The sequence below is a fragment of the Rutilus rutilus genome (genome assembly GCF_951802725.1).
Source record: "Rutilus rutilus genome assembly, chromosome: 1".
Lineage (NCBI taxonomy): Eukaryota > Metazoa > Chordata > Actinopteri > Cypriniformes > Leuciscidae > Rutilus > Rutilus rutilus.
The window spans coordinates 20,062,099-20,078,457 of record NC_140209.1 but is presented as its reverse complement, the minus strand read 5'-3'; the positions used below and the strand labels follow the sequence as shown (position 1 = coordinate 20,078,457).

Sequence of the window (16,359 nt, the reverse complement as noted above, 5' to 3'; positions counted from 1 at the left end):
CCGCTCCTACCCCGGTGCGTGACGCATCCACCTCGATGAGAAATGGCAGATCTGGATTGGGATGAACGAGGGTAGGAGCGGAACCAAAAGCAAGTTTCAACTTCTCAAAGGCTTGTTGGGCTTCGGTGGTCCAGGACAGAGACTTGGTCCCTTTTTTCAGAATAACCCTTTATGAATCTGCGGTAGAAGTTAGCAAACCCCAGGAAACGCTGAAGTTCCTTTAAGTTGGAGGGTTGTGTCCAGTTGGTAACGGCAGCCACCTTCCTCTGGTCCATGGTGATTCCATGAGGGGTAATTACATACCCCAGGAAATGGATAGTTCTTTGATGAAACTCACACTTCTCCAATTTCAGATACAGGTGGTGTTTGCGTAGATGTTGAAGGACAGACTGGACATGGCGGTGGTGCTCAGACAGGTTGGCGGAGTAGATGAGAATATCGTCTATATAGATGATGACAAATTGATGCAGGAAGTCTCTGAAGATCTCGTTCATGAATCCCTGGAATACTGCGGGAGCGTTGGACAACCCGAAGGGCATGACCCTGTATTCATAGTGGCCTGCAGGGGTGATAAACCCAGTCTTCCACTCGTCTCCCTTTCTGATCCTTATCAAATTGTAGGCACTATGAAGGTCCAGTTTTGTGAAGATCTGAGCACCACGGAGTTGTTCCAGGGCAGCTGGAACCAGAGGAAGGGGATACTGATACTTTACAGTGGAGTTATTGAGGGTCCGGTAGTCAATACAGGGGCGCAAGCCTCCGTCCTTCTTGCCTACGAAAAAGAAACTGGAAGCAGGGGATGTGGATGGCCGGATGTAATCTTGACATAGGGCCTCCTCAATATACTCCTCCATGGCCTTCTGTTCCGGGATGGACAGTGGATAGATCTTACCACGCGGCAGAACCGCCCCAGGCAGCAGGTCGATCGCGCAGTCCCATGGCCGGTGTGGTGGAAGCTTGGTGGCAAGTTGTTTATTGAAGACATCCTGGAACGCCCGGTAGATGGCAGGGATTTCGTGGTGTTGGTCAGTGGCTGGACTTTCGATGGAGGTCGAACACACAGGAATTTCCTGAACTGAAGAAGAAGATGGTTGACGAACTTTCTTGACTTGAGTCAGACAGTGGGAAAAGCAGCTGCTTCCCCATTGGAAAACCTCTCCCGTAGACCAGCAGATGTTCGGGGAATGCAGTTCCAGCCACGGGCGTCCCAGGATGATATCTGCCGTAGAGCCCTCCAGCACCAGAAAAGACAACTCCTCTTGATGAAGACACCCAATTTTCATAGTGATGGTTGGACTGCTGTGACGGATCTTCCCACGACCGAGCGGTTTCCCGAGGATGGATTGAACCTGAAGAGTCTGTGGAATGGATCGCTGGCGGGTTTGAAGTTTTTGAAGAGTGGAGAGAGAGATAAAATTTCCAGCGGACCCAGAGTCAATTAAAGCTTGCGCTGAAAGAGATCGTTTGAGGTAAGAGATCTGGACTGTAGTATATTTCATTTGAGAAATGGGAGAATGCAGACGAACTGTACTCACCGCCGGTCGTGGGGGACGTACTGGACAGGTGATGAGCAGATGACCAGCGGAACCACAGTAGAGACATAGGTTATTGTCCATGCGACGCTTACGTTCAACAGATGTAAGATGAGTAGAGCTGATATCCATGGCTTCTGGTGCTGAAGGGCTGGCAGAAGTTGAAGGTCGAGGAGGAGGCAGTGCAGGAAGATCGAGCTGACATGCGGTGCGTCGTTGATCCACCCGGATGGAACGTTGAATGAGATTTTCTAGCCCAATGATGTCATCATGAATGGTCAGCTGTAAACAAATCTCGGGCTCTAATCCTTGACGGTAAGCCGTAATGAGAGCCGGCTCATTCCATCCACTGGAAGCTGCCAGGGTGCGAAATTGAAGTGCATACGAGGAAACAGATGATTGGCCTTGTCTTAAGCGAAATAACTGATCATGAATTGTTAATGCATTGGAGACTGGTGAAAACACTGTCTGAAATGGCTGATGAAATTATTGAGTGTTTGCGTTACACTACCTTTCGCATCCCAAAGTACCCGTGCCCAAAGCAGAGCGCGTCCTGTGAGAAGAGAGATGAGAAAAGCGACCTTCGCTCTCTCGGTGGGAAATTGAGATGCATTCATTTCCATGTACAGCTCGAATTGAAGTAAAAATCCGCTGCACTCCCCCTCCTCGCCTGAGAAGGGCGCTGGCCGGGCCATGGGACTGACAGAGGCAGATGAAGAAGAATAGATGACGGGTGGTGGTGGAATGGCATGTGAAACAACGGCGTTCGGGATGGGGATTTCCTCTTCGCCGTGAGCTGTTGGTTCGTGCATGTTTGGTCACGTCTTCTGTCACAAATCAGCACAAAACGAACTGGTAAGTTGCAAGGATGTTTATTAGCACAAGGAACAGTCACGGCAGGGAAGTTAGATGAGAAATGAATTAATCTTGTAGAGTTTATGGATGAGATGGATCTGACAAAGTCTCTTATCTGTTTCAGGTTGTAGATGAATGGTTGAGGTCTGACGAACGGAAGCAGGATGGCAGATGACGACAGGGAATCCGAAGAACGGGCTGATGGCAGGTCAGTATCTGAAGAAGGTAAGTAGGGTCTTTGTCTTAGCATGAGAGAGTCAGTATGTTGAGTAACTTACAACGAGACCTGACAAAGCCTGAGTGAACTGGTGGTGAATATAAACAGAGAGTGAAGTGGCAGGAGATGGGCGACAGGTGGTGAAGACAGGTGCAGGTGATTAGAATTCCGGGGATGCAGATCGAGTGGGCGGAGAGTAGAGAGCTGGCGCTGACGCTGATGTATCCGTGACACATATTACATGTGCTTTGAATTTGTTTTGCACTAATCAATGGTTCCACAAGGTGGCAACACTGGCCTGGGCCGTTGTTTCACAGTAGAAAACTAAACTAAAGAGAACAAATTGAGATTTAAAGGGTTAGTTCACCCAAAAATACAATTATGTCAGTAATTACTCACCCTCATGTTGTTCCAACCCCGTAAGACTTTCGTTCATCTTCGGAAAACACAAATTAAGATATTTTTGATTAAATCTGAGAGCTGGCTCATCCTATGTTATTGAAACTTGCCTGCATGTACTTTACTGCCTTGCTTTACCTTTAGTTTCTTATCCTATTTTTTTGTGTGATACATGTATCCCCTGTGATGTTTGTTCAATTATAAAAAAATTAAATAAAAAAAACTCTATCATGTTTTATGTGTATAAATTAGGCCTATGTGTGAATATTCCCAAACTCTCTGACAGTGCGATCTCTATATGGGTTATGTGATGTCATTTTTATAAAAATATATATACACTGAACAAAATTATAAACGCAACACTTTTGTTTTTGGCCCCATTTTCCATGAGCTGAACTCAAAGATCTAAGACTTTTTCTATGTACACAAAAGGCCTATTTCTTTCAAATATTGTTCACAAATCTGTCTAAATCTGTGTTAGTGAGCACTTCTCCTTTGCCAAGATAATCCATCCACCTCACAGGTGTGGCATATCAAGATGCTGATTAGACAGCATGATTATTGCACAGGTGTGCCTTAGGCTGGCCACAATAATAGTGAATTAGTACATCACCCAGGTAATTCTCGCCTACTCATTTATGAATACTAAGGATTCATACATACTTTTTCGCTCCCCTACTGCTTATTCCCTACTATATAGTAGGGAAGTTTGCGGTTTCAAATGCAGCCACAGTGATGGGACTAGGTTAGTTCACTATAAAAAAGAATACATTGATTTTATTGATATCTAATCAATAGGGTGGTGTGGCGCAATGGATAAGACACATGCCTTTGGTGTGAGAGACCCGGGTTCGAATCCACTGTGAGACACCAATGTGTCCCTGAGCAAGACACTTAACCCCTAGTTGCTCCAGAGGCGTGCGACCTCTGACATATAGCAATTGTAAGTCGCTTTGGATAAAAGCGTCAGCTAAATGAATAAATGTAAAATTGAGGCAACAGATTACAAGCAATGTTCTTAATTAAATTTAGCAAATTAGAATTGAGTAATAATTAATCAAATGAAAATAAAATTTACAAAATATCTTTTATTGCCAACATTGAAGACACCTGGTGTTAACAAGCAGAATCACTGAAGGAGAAAACCATAATTAAAGTCACCATTGTGGAGATCAGTGTGTGTTTTTGTTGGGCTCTTGACCCTTAAATTATTAACTTTAAGTTTTGTTTGGCTGCTGTACATGAGTTGTAACAGCCAGATGAATAAATAGAATAGGTGATCTGATGGTGTTGGTTGTGTTTTAACATAATCATTATTTCACAATCATTTGACCTGAATCACTGAACTCTGATTAGATGTTATGGAACCTTTTATAAAAAGAGGAAAAGGTAAAAAAAGGGGAAATCATCTACCCTGGCTGAATAATCACTGCAAAATACTTTTGAAAGAAAGAGACATCTTACTCAAAGTGTTTTGAAAATCTGGTCTTACCATTGATAGGCAAAGATTTACTTCCATGAGAAATAAAACAACTCATACTTTACTTAAAGCCAAGGCAATTTTTTTCTTGGATGTCATTACAAGTGCAAATGGAAATGGCAAAATAATATGGCAAAATATTAATAAACTAATTGGAAAGCAAAATAAAATGGACAATGATAGATTGGAAATAAAAGTTAACAACGAGCTGCTAAATAATCCAAAAGAATTAGCAACTGAATAATTCAATAATTTCTTTATTAATTCTGTCAATGAAATAACACAAATGTTTAGTTCCTCAGAGATAGCTCGTAAGCCTATTAATCCTGGACAGCCTGTTTTCAGGTTAGAGCAAATAACTGATCTGGAAGTGGCTAACATTATTATGTCCATGAAACCCTCAAAGGCCAAAGATGCGTATGGCCTTGACACACATTTTTTAAAAATACACAAAGACGTGCTGGTATGCCCGATAACACATCTGATAAATCTATCAATTAAAATGGCAGTTGTTCCATCAGGAAGGAAGGTGGCTATTGTAATGTTTCCTGTCTTGTGTTTCCCTCGTCTTGTGTGGACTTTAGTTATTTCCTGTTCTGTGTCATGTTTTGTAGTCCTTTGTAGTTTTTCTTGCTTATTAGTTCTCCCAGGTGTTTCTAATTAGCCACACCCCCTTGTTATCTTGTTTAGCTTGTTTGCCTGTGTATTTAAACCTCTGTGCTTCAGTTGTTGGTTGTCGGTCGTGGTTTAATGTAGCTGTTACCTGTTCTTGTCCTGAGTTCCGCCTGGATTACCTGTTTGTTTTATTAAATGTGTGCTTGCATATGGATTCTCTCTCTGCTTCTTCCTTGCCTCAGCGTGACAGAACGACCGACCTAATGATGAATCCAGCAGCATTTTTGCCAGTGTCTCTTCCCCAGCCACCAGAGAAAGGACAATCTTTTGAGGGGACCCGGTTGGTCATATTTCGTGGGTCCCGTGGAGGCCGCAGTAGAGGAGGTGGTCGAGAGGAGTCCCGACAGCACTCTCCATTCTGGCCCCTCTTCGACCCTGGGTTGGTGATGTCCAGCCCAGGGCCCTATTCGCCACTGGTTCCGTCCAGCACAGAGCCATGCTGGTTTCCGGTGGTCCCGAGTCCGGTGGTCCCGAGTCCGGTGGTCCTGAGTCCGGTGGTCCCTGTTCCGGTGGTCCCAGAACTCCCCATCATCAGTCCAGCCGAGCCTGCACTTCGCGCCAGTCCAGCCGAGCCCGCACTTCACGCCAGAGCTGCCGAGGCCAAGGCAGTATGCATCGTGCCCGCCGCCCCTGAGACTGTGAGCATCATGCCCGCCGCGCCTGTGACTGACAGCGTCGTGCCCGCCAAGCCTATGTTCGAGGTTGATGACTTCAGCGATCTTCCTCCTCTCATTGGGCCTGCCGAGCCAGAGCCAGAGCTTCACGTCAGTCCTGCCGAGCCAGAGCCAGAGCTTCACGTCAGTCCTGCCGAGCCAGAGCCAGAGCCAGAGCTTCACGTCAGTCCTGCCGAGCCAGAGCCAGAGCCAGAGCTTCACGTCACTTCTGCTGATCCAGAGACTGTTCACGTCGCTTCTGCTGATCCAGAGCCTGTGCACGTCACACCTGTCGATCCAGAGCCTGTGCACGTCACGTCTGCCGATCCAGAGCCTGTGCACGTCACGTCTGCCGATCCAGAGCCTGTGCACGTCACGTCTGCCGAGCCAGCGTTTCCAAACCAGATAGCCGCCGCCGAGCCTGTGTCCCCTGACAAGATGGCCGCCGCTGAGCCTGTGTCCCCTGACAAGATGGCCGCCGCCGAGCCTGTGTCCCCTGACAAGATGGCCGCCGCCGAGTCTGTGTCCCCTCACAAGATGGCCGCCGTTGAGCCGGTGTCTGTTCCTGAGCCGGTGTCTGTTCCTGAGCCGGTGTCTGTTCCTGAGCCGGTGTCTGTTCCTGAGCCGGTGTCTGTTCCTGAGCCGGTGTCTGTTCCTGAGCCGGTGTCTCCAGCCTATGACCCCGTAGCTGCCCCCAAGAAGATTTTGGGGGGGCGGGCAGTAGGTCCCGCGATGGGACCATGAGGGCCGCCACGCCATGGTCTCCCAAAGGGTCTTCACCGCCGTGGCCGCCCGAGGGGTCTTCACCGCCGTGGCCGCCCGCACAGCCTGATCCGCCCTGGTCGCCCGCACAGCCTGATCCGCCCAGGTCGCCCGCACAGCCTGATCCGCCCTGGTCGCCCGCACAGCCTGATCCGCCCTGGTCGCCCGCACAGCCTGATCCGCCCTGGTCGCCCGCACAGCCTGATCCGCCCTGGCCTCCCATCCTGCCGCAGTCTCCAGGTCCTCTGCCGCCCCACGGGCCTGGCCCTCCATCCCGCCCCCAGGTCCGCCTCCGACCCACCACCCTCCTGGACTTTTCTTTTCTGAGGAGTGTCTGGAATCCACTCCTTAAGTGGGGGGCTATGTAATGTTTCCTGTCTTGTGTTTCCCTCGTCTTGTGTGGACTTTAGTTATTTCCTGTTCTGTGTCATGTTTTGTAGTCCTTTGTAGTTTTTCTTGCTTATTAGTTCTCCCAGGTGTTTCTAATTAGCCACACCCCCTTGTTATCTTGTTTAGCTTGTTTGCCTGTGTATTTAAACCTCTGTGCTTCAGTTGTTGGTTGTCGGTCGTTGTTTAATGTAGCTGTTACCTGTTCTTGTCCTGAGTTCTGTGTTCCGCCTGGATTACCTGTTTGTTTTATTAAATGTGTGCTTGCATATGGATTCTCTCTCTGCTTCTTCCTTGCCTCAGCGTGACAGCTATAGTCTCACCAATTTTTAAATCAGGAGACAAAACAAACATTTCAAATTATCGCCCCATCAGCATCCTCCCTGTTGTATCTAAGGTTGCAGAAAAGTGGATCGCCAAGCTGCTGAATAAACACCTCAGCCACGGCCATTCTCTCCTTCACCCCATGCAATTTGGGTTTCACCAGTACCACTCCACAGAGACGGCAAACTGTGTCTACATAGAAACAGTGAAATCCTTGCTTGATAAAACCACCTGTGTTGGTGCAGTCTTTTTGGATTTAAAGAAGGCGTTCGATACAGTAGATCATCGAGCCCTTCTGTCTAAACTGACTCACTTCAACTTTGCAGAAGATGCGCTAGTTTGGTTTCAATCTTACTTGTCCAACAGAAGACAATCTGTGAGTGTTGGTGGCACTATGTCGTCTTACCTTGAATGTTCAGCAGGGGTCCCACAAGGCTCTATTTTGGGACCAGTATCCGCTTGCAAGATGGCTTAAGCATTCATCGAGAGAGTTACCACATTGGAGCGAGGATCACCCTTCAGGACACCAACTACAGGCGCTCTATCCCAGATGCAGAGTGCCTGTCCATCTGTCTTCGGTTAGAAATTGTATATGAAATTTTAAATACAGTATGTTAAATATTGAAAAACTATGAATGTTTTTCAAAATGTGGTACGGATACCACTGTTGGTGCTCTTTCTAGTGATACTCACTATACTCACTTTCTAATGATACAGTTAACTGCTATATTGAATATTATATTATGCTATATTTCTATATTGCTATACTCCATTTTGAATGAGTGATTCTGGGCGGGAGTTTATCCTGTCACTTCACCATGTGACAGCAGCAAGCAGGCTCCTGATTGTTTAACGCGGTGCGAACAGACGCCAAAGTTCAGATTTTTCAACCAGGGCTATTAGTCCAATGGTGCACATATTTGGAGAAATAATGATTAATTATCAGATGTTAGTAAAATATTTCGTCATATAATAACATTTCTATTCATTTTCCACTGAATTAAGCTAAATGTCTCCTCTTCCTGATTTGCGTCAGATATGAAGTCAGAGCCCCCTCATTCGCTGTACAGCTGTCAATCATCTCACATGGTTCAACGTGACCATAATCCTGCCTCTTCTGCATGACGCGTCCTGTGTACACTTCCTCATTCTGGACATCCGTGATAACAAAGCTAAAGTGACATCTCTTCACCTGAAACAAGAAGCTAATAAATGCACGATTTCAAGTATATGTGTTTTGTGTGTGATTTTCATGCGATTTGGGGTTTTCATATGAATAAAGAATGTTTACCGTATGCATATGCTAGGTAAGGATAGCCCATAGCTATTGTTTGTTTTCTAACAAGACTTAAGATAATTGTTGGATTATTCATGTATAGAGGTGTAGATGGCCAAGCATAATGCCAGAATGAAGGCTATAATGGCTGAATTCCAACAAAAGAATAAGGATATGTGTCTATTCAGAATGACGTATGAGCAGCAACCTTTTTATTTTGGGTATGTCATGTATGCATCACTTGCCAAAATTGGGGCTGACTGGTAAGGGGTTTAAAGTAACACTGAAGCAGTGTTAGACTTACTGAGATAATTAAGTGATTAATTGAGTGATGATTGAGCATTGAAGACACCTGATGATAACAAGCAGAGTCACTGAAGGAAAGAGAAACACAAGAACTACAACTGACTTCAGCCACAGCCTTTAAATGAAGATAAAAGAAGACATTAAATATCTGAAGATCTCAGCAGGGGAGGATTAAACAACTCCACAAACGGCATTACCAGCATCACTTATTACTAACCAGACTGACTTTATTTCTGTCAGATGTCTACACAAGCTCTTATTGATAATTAACAGAGGTTTAACTCTGTGTTTTATGTAAAGTCACCATAACAGTGATTAGTGTTTACATTAGTTGGGCTCTTAACTCTTATTATAGCTTTTTTTGGATGATGTGAGAGTGTGTTTGTCAAACACATTTGCAGTAGCAAAGGAAGCTAAACTGAAACGAGATCAGGTTATGTTGGTTTCCTGTTGATGGATTTATAATTATCATGAATTCGTTTTTTTTTTTTTTTTATCTAACAACTATGTTGTTCGATTAATACATTCATATTACAAACCCTGTGTTACTGCAGCATGAGATCCAGCAATATTATAACAATCATTGAAAAAAATTAACAAACTTGAGCACAAAAAAACGTGTTTGCAAATGTGTTTAACAAAAACTTTAAAGAGTTAAACCCCTGTTAATTCTTAATAAATACTTTTGCACGCAACAACCTCAGACACAAAGTAATAAATATAATTATTTAAATAATTTATGCATTAGTTCATTGCTTGACTGAAAATTGACATTCACTGCATTTGTGTTCACTGCATTTATCTACACTCTAAAAAGAGATGTGTTAAAAAAACAACACACAGCATGTGTTGATGGTTTTTTGACACATGTTTGCAAACAGGAAGTGGTTTTACTTCTGAGCAGAGCTGGTGGTGATGACTTTAAGCTGATGTTGCCATGGAGATAAAACAGTGACCGCCACTGCTAAACCACACTAAACCAACCGTCTGAAACTTAAAAAGAGGATCATTTATTTTTGTAAAAGGATACATTTTATTTTTCCTTGCTTTCAGATAAACAGCTAAAGTACATTATAAAAGTAACCTAAAGAAGTGCAACCTATGGCTCTGTCATCTCTCCTGTGACTGCATTTTTTGGAGCAGTTCAAATGCTCACATTCGATGGCGTCTGGTACTTTGGAGAGGTGTTCTCTTCACGGATGAATCCCGGTTTTCACTGTACAGGGTAGATGGCAGACACCGTGTATGGCGTCGTGTGGGTGAGCGGTTTGCTGATGTCAACGTTGTGGATCGAGTGGCCCATGGTGGCGGTGGGGTTATTGTATGGGCAGGTGTATGTTATGGACAACGAACACAGGTGCAGTTTATTTATGGCATTTTGAATGCACAGAGATACATTTGTGAGATCCTAAGGCCCATTGTTGTGTCATTCATCCACGAACATCACCTCACGTTGTATACGACAGCGTGTTCCAGGTCCTGCCAATATCCAGCAACTTCGCACAGCCATTGAAGAGGAGTGGACCAACATTCCACAGGCCACAATCAAAAACCTTTTTTTTTTAAATGGGGGCAAAAACAAAAGTGTTGCGTTTTATAATTTTGTTCAGTGAAGATGTATTGAAGTATTTACATACATTCTGTCAGTCATGTTGGAGGTTGTGTCTATCCAACACTAGGGGTTGCTCTAAAAAGAGATGTGTTAAAAAACAGATGTGTTACCATCATGTGTTGATGGTATTTTGACATTTATTTTGCACATTTGAAACAGCAGAAATAACCATTTGAAAAGCATGATCAGATGATAATGTAATCATCATGTAGTTTTATTAAGCTCAGCAAGAGTTTAATATCTGAAACATAACTTTTAAAGAAGTTTAGCAAGATTAGCATGTTGCAATTAGCAAGCTTAAAACTTGTTTTTAAAAACACAGTGTCAGGATCTTACAGTCTACAGTATCAAGCAGACATCAAGAATCAGCACATGAATCTCAACAATGGTGACAAACCAAAAGCTTCATGCCGCAATGCATGCTGGGTGCCACTATAGTACAAAACTCATCCATGACTCCCAGCATGCTTTGGGGCATGAAGCTTTTCGTTTTTCACCATTGTTGAGATTCATACGCTGATTCTTGATGTCTGTGTTTGATTAGTTTCTGAAGCAACTCAAAAACTACTGAAAACATTTATTTATTTTTATTTTTATTTTTATTTTTGTTTAAGAAGGATATGATGTAGTTTCACAAGACAAGGAGCCCAAATAAAGGAGTCACTGATCATGATTTTGGTGACTTCAAATAAAACATTCAATGAAACATCAAACCTCTGTTAATTCTCAATAAGAGCTTGTCTATGCAGATTCATGATGTCTAAAAGATCCAGGTAATAAAATGTTCAAACAAACTCTTTATTAAACATCACTGGAAAACATAAACACAAGTTAACAATACGTTTCAGTGTTCGTCCAAACACTCAGTTGTAAAAACACAGGAAGTAACTCTGGCAAATACACACCGACTACAGTCACATGTGACACATATCTGACACAAGTTGTGTAACTATAACACATTAGTGTGTAAAAGGTTTCAACACACTTCTGTGTAAGAGGAATAACACATTAGTTGTGTTAAAGGTAACACAAAATGTGTAGACCTTATATAAACACAGAGATGTGTTAAAAATCGACACAGGTTGTGTGTTAAATTTGACACAGCAACATGTGTTAAAATCTACACAACATGTGTTGTCCCTGAGCACACACACAACGTGTAATTTTTAACACATCTCTTTTTAGAGTGTAGAGACATAGCTATGTCATATGACAAAACAACTTACATTTTGCTTGTTTTATTAAATTATATAATTTTCAGTAAAAAAAGGTAATATAATTAAGTATTGGTCAGCATTTATCATTATTGTACATTTTGGGGAGGGCTAGCAATGCAATTCATTCTGGGGTAATAATAATTTTTAATATCAACAGTTTTCTTCAAAGGTGAGATCTTCGAGCAGCTGCCCGACGTCTCCTTTGTGCAGACATTACAAACACTGTTGAAAACCGTTCTATAGGGCTGTCGAGTTACTGATGTTGTGAGGTGTTAGTGCACTTGTCGTTAATATCATTTTTTTATTTCAGAACTTATACAAGATCAGGGAAAGATACCATGTCTTCAACAATGAACAATCATAAAAAAATATATAAAAAAACAACAACACATAAATATCAAGGGTTTGCGTACATCATACATCATAATATGAAATTTTATACACAAGAAAAAAAAGAACAATGATTTTTTTTTTTTTTTTTTTTTTTTCATATTCTATTTATAAGCATGAGGGATGAAACAAGAGTTCAATTATAAATAATTCAAGAGATGCCGATTTTGGGTTTTCGTATTTCGGAATAAAAAATAATATCGTTAAGGATAAAACCGTGGGTCACATTAGTAGGGTTAAAAATATAAGAACTTAAATCAACCCTAAATGTTTTCACACAATAAATGGGCAGCTGTTTCTTCAACAAGACCACATAATGAGCCAGTTTCATCAATATCAAGATATTTACAGATAGATGAATTAAACCTGTTGCTCATATCTTTAAGTTGTTGCGCTTGTGATAACATCATAGGTCACATGCTAACGTCAATATGGCAGATGTCCGGATCGCATTCATACTTAACGTGATCAGGCTAAGTAAGTACTTATTGAAATGAAGTACCAACTCAGTGAGTATGCAGTTTCGAACGCAGCCAATATGTATTGTGATAAGCACTATATAAATGTGAATTGAATTTAATATGTTTTACCTGTTGATTAGATTATTTCTGGTCTACATCAGACTGAAATTGCATTCAAATTAAACTCACATCAAGGCTTTTCAGTCAGATCCAGCATCAATTTCATATAAATGGATTATTGGGGCACATGGAAACAAAACAGCATTTAAAGTAGAGCTTAAAAGGCATGTTAAATCAAATTCCACTTGTTGATAATTGGTTCTTTGATGCTCTTGTGGGACACAAAACAATCATATTCATCTTTTCCCTCCTTCTTGATCTCCACACTCTTCATCAGCTGATAGGATCCATCATGGTTTGGTCTGATTCCTGAGGATTCAATCTGATCTTCAGGCAGAGATGTGCGATATTTCCTAATGATCATCGTCACGTCTTTGGGGTAGAAGCCGGTGGCCAGACAGGTCAGTTTCAGCTTGGATTTGTCCTTGATTGATTTACTTGCATACAGTGGCGTCACTAACTTTTCTGGGACCCCTGTACAGTACATGTACAGGTCCCCCTCGGTAGAAACTGCAGGGGCCCTCAGGGAATGCTGTGCCACAATACCATTAGCGACGCTTGCAAACACATGAACCTCTGGAGGAGCTGAGAATACAGGGGCCGGATTCACTAAACATTCTTATTTTCTAAAACATTCTCTATTTTCTTAATACTCAAGAACAATCTTAAGAAACACACACAAGAACATTAAATTAAAAAATGTAAGGACATTTTATATTCCTATAAGACACAACTTAAGAAAAAAGATTCTTTGAAAAATCTTTATAAACATAAAAGTTAATAACCCCTAACATGTCTTAAATCCCTGAAAGTTAAAATGTTTTTAGAATGTATTGGGTTGCTTTCAAATAAGTATTGTAATTAATCACTAATACAGAACACTATAATATATATTACTACTATTAAGGGGGGGGGGGGGGGGGGGTGAAATGCTATTTCATGCATACTGAGTTTTTTACACTGTTAAAGAGTTGGATTCTCATGCTAAACATGGACAAAGTTTCAAAAATTAAATTGTACGTTTGAAGGAATATTTCTGTGGCAAAAATACTCCTTCCGGTTTGTCACAAGTTTCGGAAAGTTTTTTTCGAGTATGGGCATGTGTGATGTCAGATGGGGCGGAATTTCCTTATATGGGTCCTAAGGGCACTTCTCCCGGAAGGGCGCGCGCGCACCCGTAGACCAGAGTGAGAGAGCGAAAGCTGTACGCCCATCAAAGCGCTGTGCTCGGCTTTAGGGAAGTCAATGTCACCAAAGAAGTGGGTTTTTGGTTGCCAGGGCAAGACAACCTTGCACATATTCCCAAAGAACCCAGCGTTAAGGGACCAGTGGATGGAGTTAGTTTTTCTCAAGTGTTCTTGTTTGTTCCCTGCATGATCCCTCGACGATGATTGTTTTATAAACAAGGCCCAGTTCGACGCCGAATTTGCAGATCGTCTAATGCTTAAAGGAGAACTCCGGTCAATTTTAACTTTGAGCAAATTTTTTTGTCAATTTGGAGTGCTGTCAATACAGAGAACAACGACAAAAATCGGTGTTGCCTACACCGTGTTATCCTCTTTTTAAAATTTGCACCCTGTTGACTTCAATGGGGCAATATTTAAGCCTGCTTTTAGCCTCTTAACATCCTTGATGTGTCATTACAAGTGCACAGGTAAGCCAGCGCACATACCTGTATTTACATCCTGTTTTCGGTTGAAGTCCAAAGTAGTCGATTGCCGAGTTCACGCGCGTGATCATAGGTAACTAAACTTAGGTAACTTGGACTTCAACCGAAAACAGGATGTAAATACAGGTATGTGCGCTGGCTTAAATAACATCATTTTTATTCATATCTTTCATCTACTGCAGTCAGATTCACTCGTGTTCACTCTGAAGGAATCACTCACATGACCTGTGCACTTGTAATGACACATCAAGGATGTTAAGACGCTAAAAGCAGGCTTAAATATTACCCATTGAAGTCAACAGGGTGCAAATTTTAAAACGAGGATAACACGGTATAGGCAACACCGATTTTTGTCGTTGTTCTCTGTATTGACAGGACTCCAAATTGACAAAAAAATGAGCTCAATGTTAAAATTGACCGGAGTTCTCCTTTAAGGATGAAGCAGTCCCAACGATTAAGGTTCACGGTCGTGCGTTGGAACCGCAGGCGGTGAGTAAAACTGCTTCAAATGTCTGTGTGTTGTTACCTATCGGCGCGTAAGCACAGCAAGAAAACAGTGAATAGTTCTCGTGATTCTTTAGCTCCGCCCACACGGCACGCCTCCAGCCGCTCGGTTTTTTCCGGAAAGACTCGGTACAGCCTATCTTTCTTTTATAAATATAATAAAACTAAAGACTTTTTGGAGATATGAAGGATGCAATACTACTCTATAGGTGCTCAAGATTAACATGAGATTGACTGAAACTGAGTGTTTCACCCCCCCTTTAAGGATGTGCACAGGTTCTGTTAAGTGACACCAGTCAATGATGATCGATAACGGAAACAATGACCGGTCATGACCAGGGGTAGGCAAGTTCAGTCCTAGAGAGCCGCTGTCCTGCAGAGTTTAGCTCCAACCTTGAAAGAAAGAAAAACTCGAAAACTCAAGAAAAAGACATTGATTAGCTGGTTCAGGTGTGTTTGATTAGGGTTGGAGCTAAACTCTGCAGGACAGCTGCTCTCCAGGACCGTACTTGCCTTCCCCTGGTCATGATTATGTGTGAAGTGATTTTGTCGACAGACGAAACACACATGAATGTAACAGATGCACCACCTAGAGAACTTCAAAAGTAATCATTTCAAATACGGCTCAAAACATGACCTTTAATCAGTTCATCAGTGAGTTCCATTTCTACAGATACTGAATACAATGCTGCAAATACAAACACATTTACTCACAGCCGTTTCTGAACTCCTCGTCTCCTAATTCTCTGAATTTGTTGAGCCAGTCCACACACTCTTTCTCCAGGTAGCCTTTGGTGTATTGGTTTAGGATCGGCACATTGTCCCATTTTCTCTTGGTTGGTAGAGCTGCGTCAACTGGGGCGACCCATTGAGACTCTCTATCATCAAAAGACAGGAAGTCCTCTCCATCATAGCCGTACTCAGAAACACCTTTGGAAAACATCACTTCATCTCCCTGCTGCTCAACTTCACAACCGTGTCTCCACTGAAGAACATGAAGATCTGAAACATGAAGAATCAAAATGTTTGTAAGATGATAACAATAATAAATTAGAATATATAGGCTATATATGCAGGTTAAAAATGTTCAATGTTCTTCACCTGAAGAACCTGAATGTCTCATGCGGTCCATCAGAATCTTAACATTCACATTAAACCACTGTTCTTTGCTCTTTCTTGACTGAGTGCCTTTATCCCAGTAATCCTCCTGCATTTTCTCTTTCATCCAGGGCTGTTTGGGAATCTTTCTCTTTTCTTCACTATTGTAATAGTCGATCTGTCTGTCGTCTAGCAGACCCATAGCAGTGAATTCATAGATGCCCGGCAGATCCACAGGTTTGGACAAACCAGTGTAAATGTAATACAGAGAGTGTTTCTCTGTGATGAAGAGGAAAAACATATGGAGGAAATTACTGTTCACCTCATTGTAAATGTGATATTTCTGAAGAAAGCCCATAAAACATAAAAAAAAAAAACTCAGGACAGTCTGAAACATTATGCAGTGAAACATTAGTGCTGAA

At 42.3% G+C, this 16,359-nt stretch overlaps 1 protein-coding gene across 16 annotated transcripts in view; it reads right to left on the bottom strand.

Annotated features, from left to right (window-relative positions):
* Positions 1–10,396: 10,396 nt before the first annotated feature.
* Positions 10,397–16,359, bottom strand: part of LOC311291627 (uncharacterized protein) — a 106,542-nt gene continuing 100,579 nt past the window's right edge. For 5 of the 16 annotated variants that reach the window (XM_084410762.1, XM_084410770.1, XM_084410772.1 and 2 more), the window contains exons 23-25: positions 15,941–16,216; positions 15,554–15,841; positions 11,205–13,251 (exon numbers count right to left, since the gene is read on the bottom strand). In XM_084410762.1, the coding sequence (XP_084266888.1) occupies positions 12,836–13,251; positions 15,554–15,841; positions 15,941–16,216 (980 nt within the window). In that variant the 3' untranslated portion in view covers positions 11,205–12,835. Of the gene's footprint in view, positions 10,420–11,188; positions 13,252–15,553; positions 15,842–15,940; positions 16,217–16,359 lie in introns of those variants that run through there. The other 11 variants (XR_014627584.1, XM_084410773.1, XM_084410776.1 and 8 more) reach the window with 6 other exon arrangements.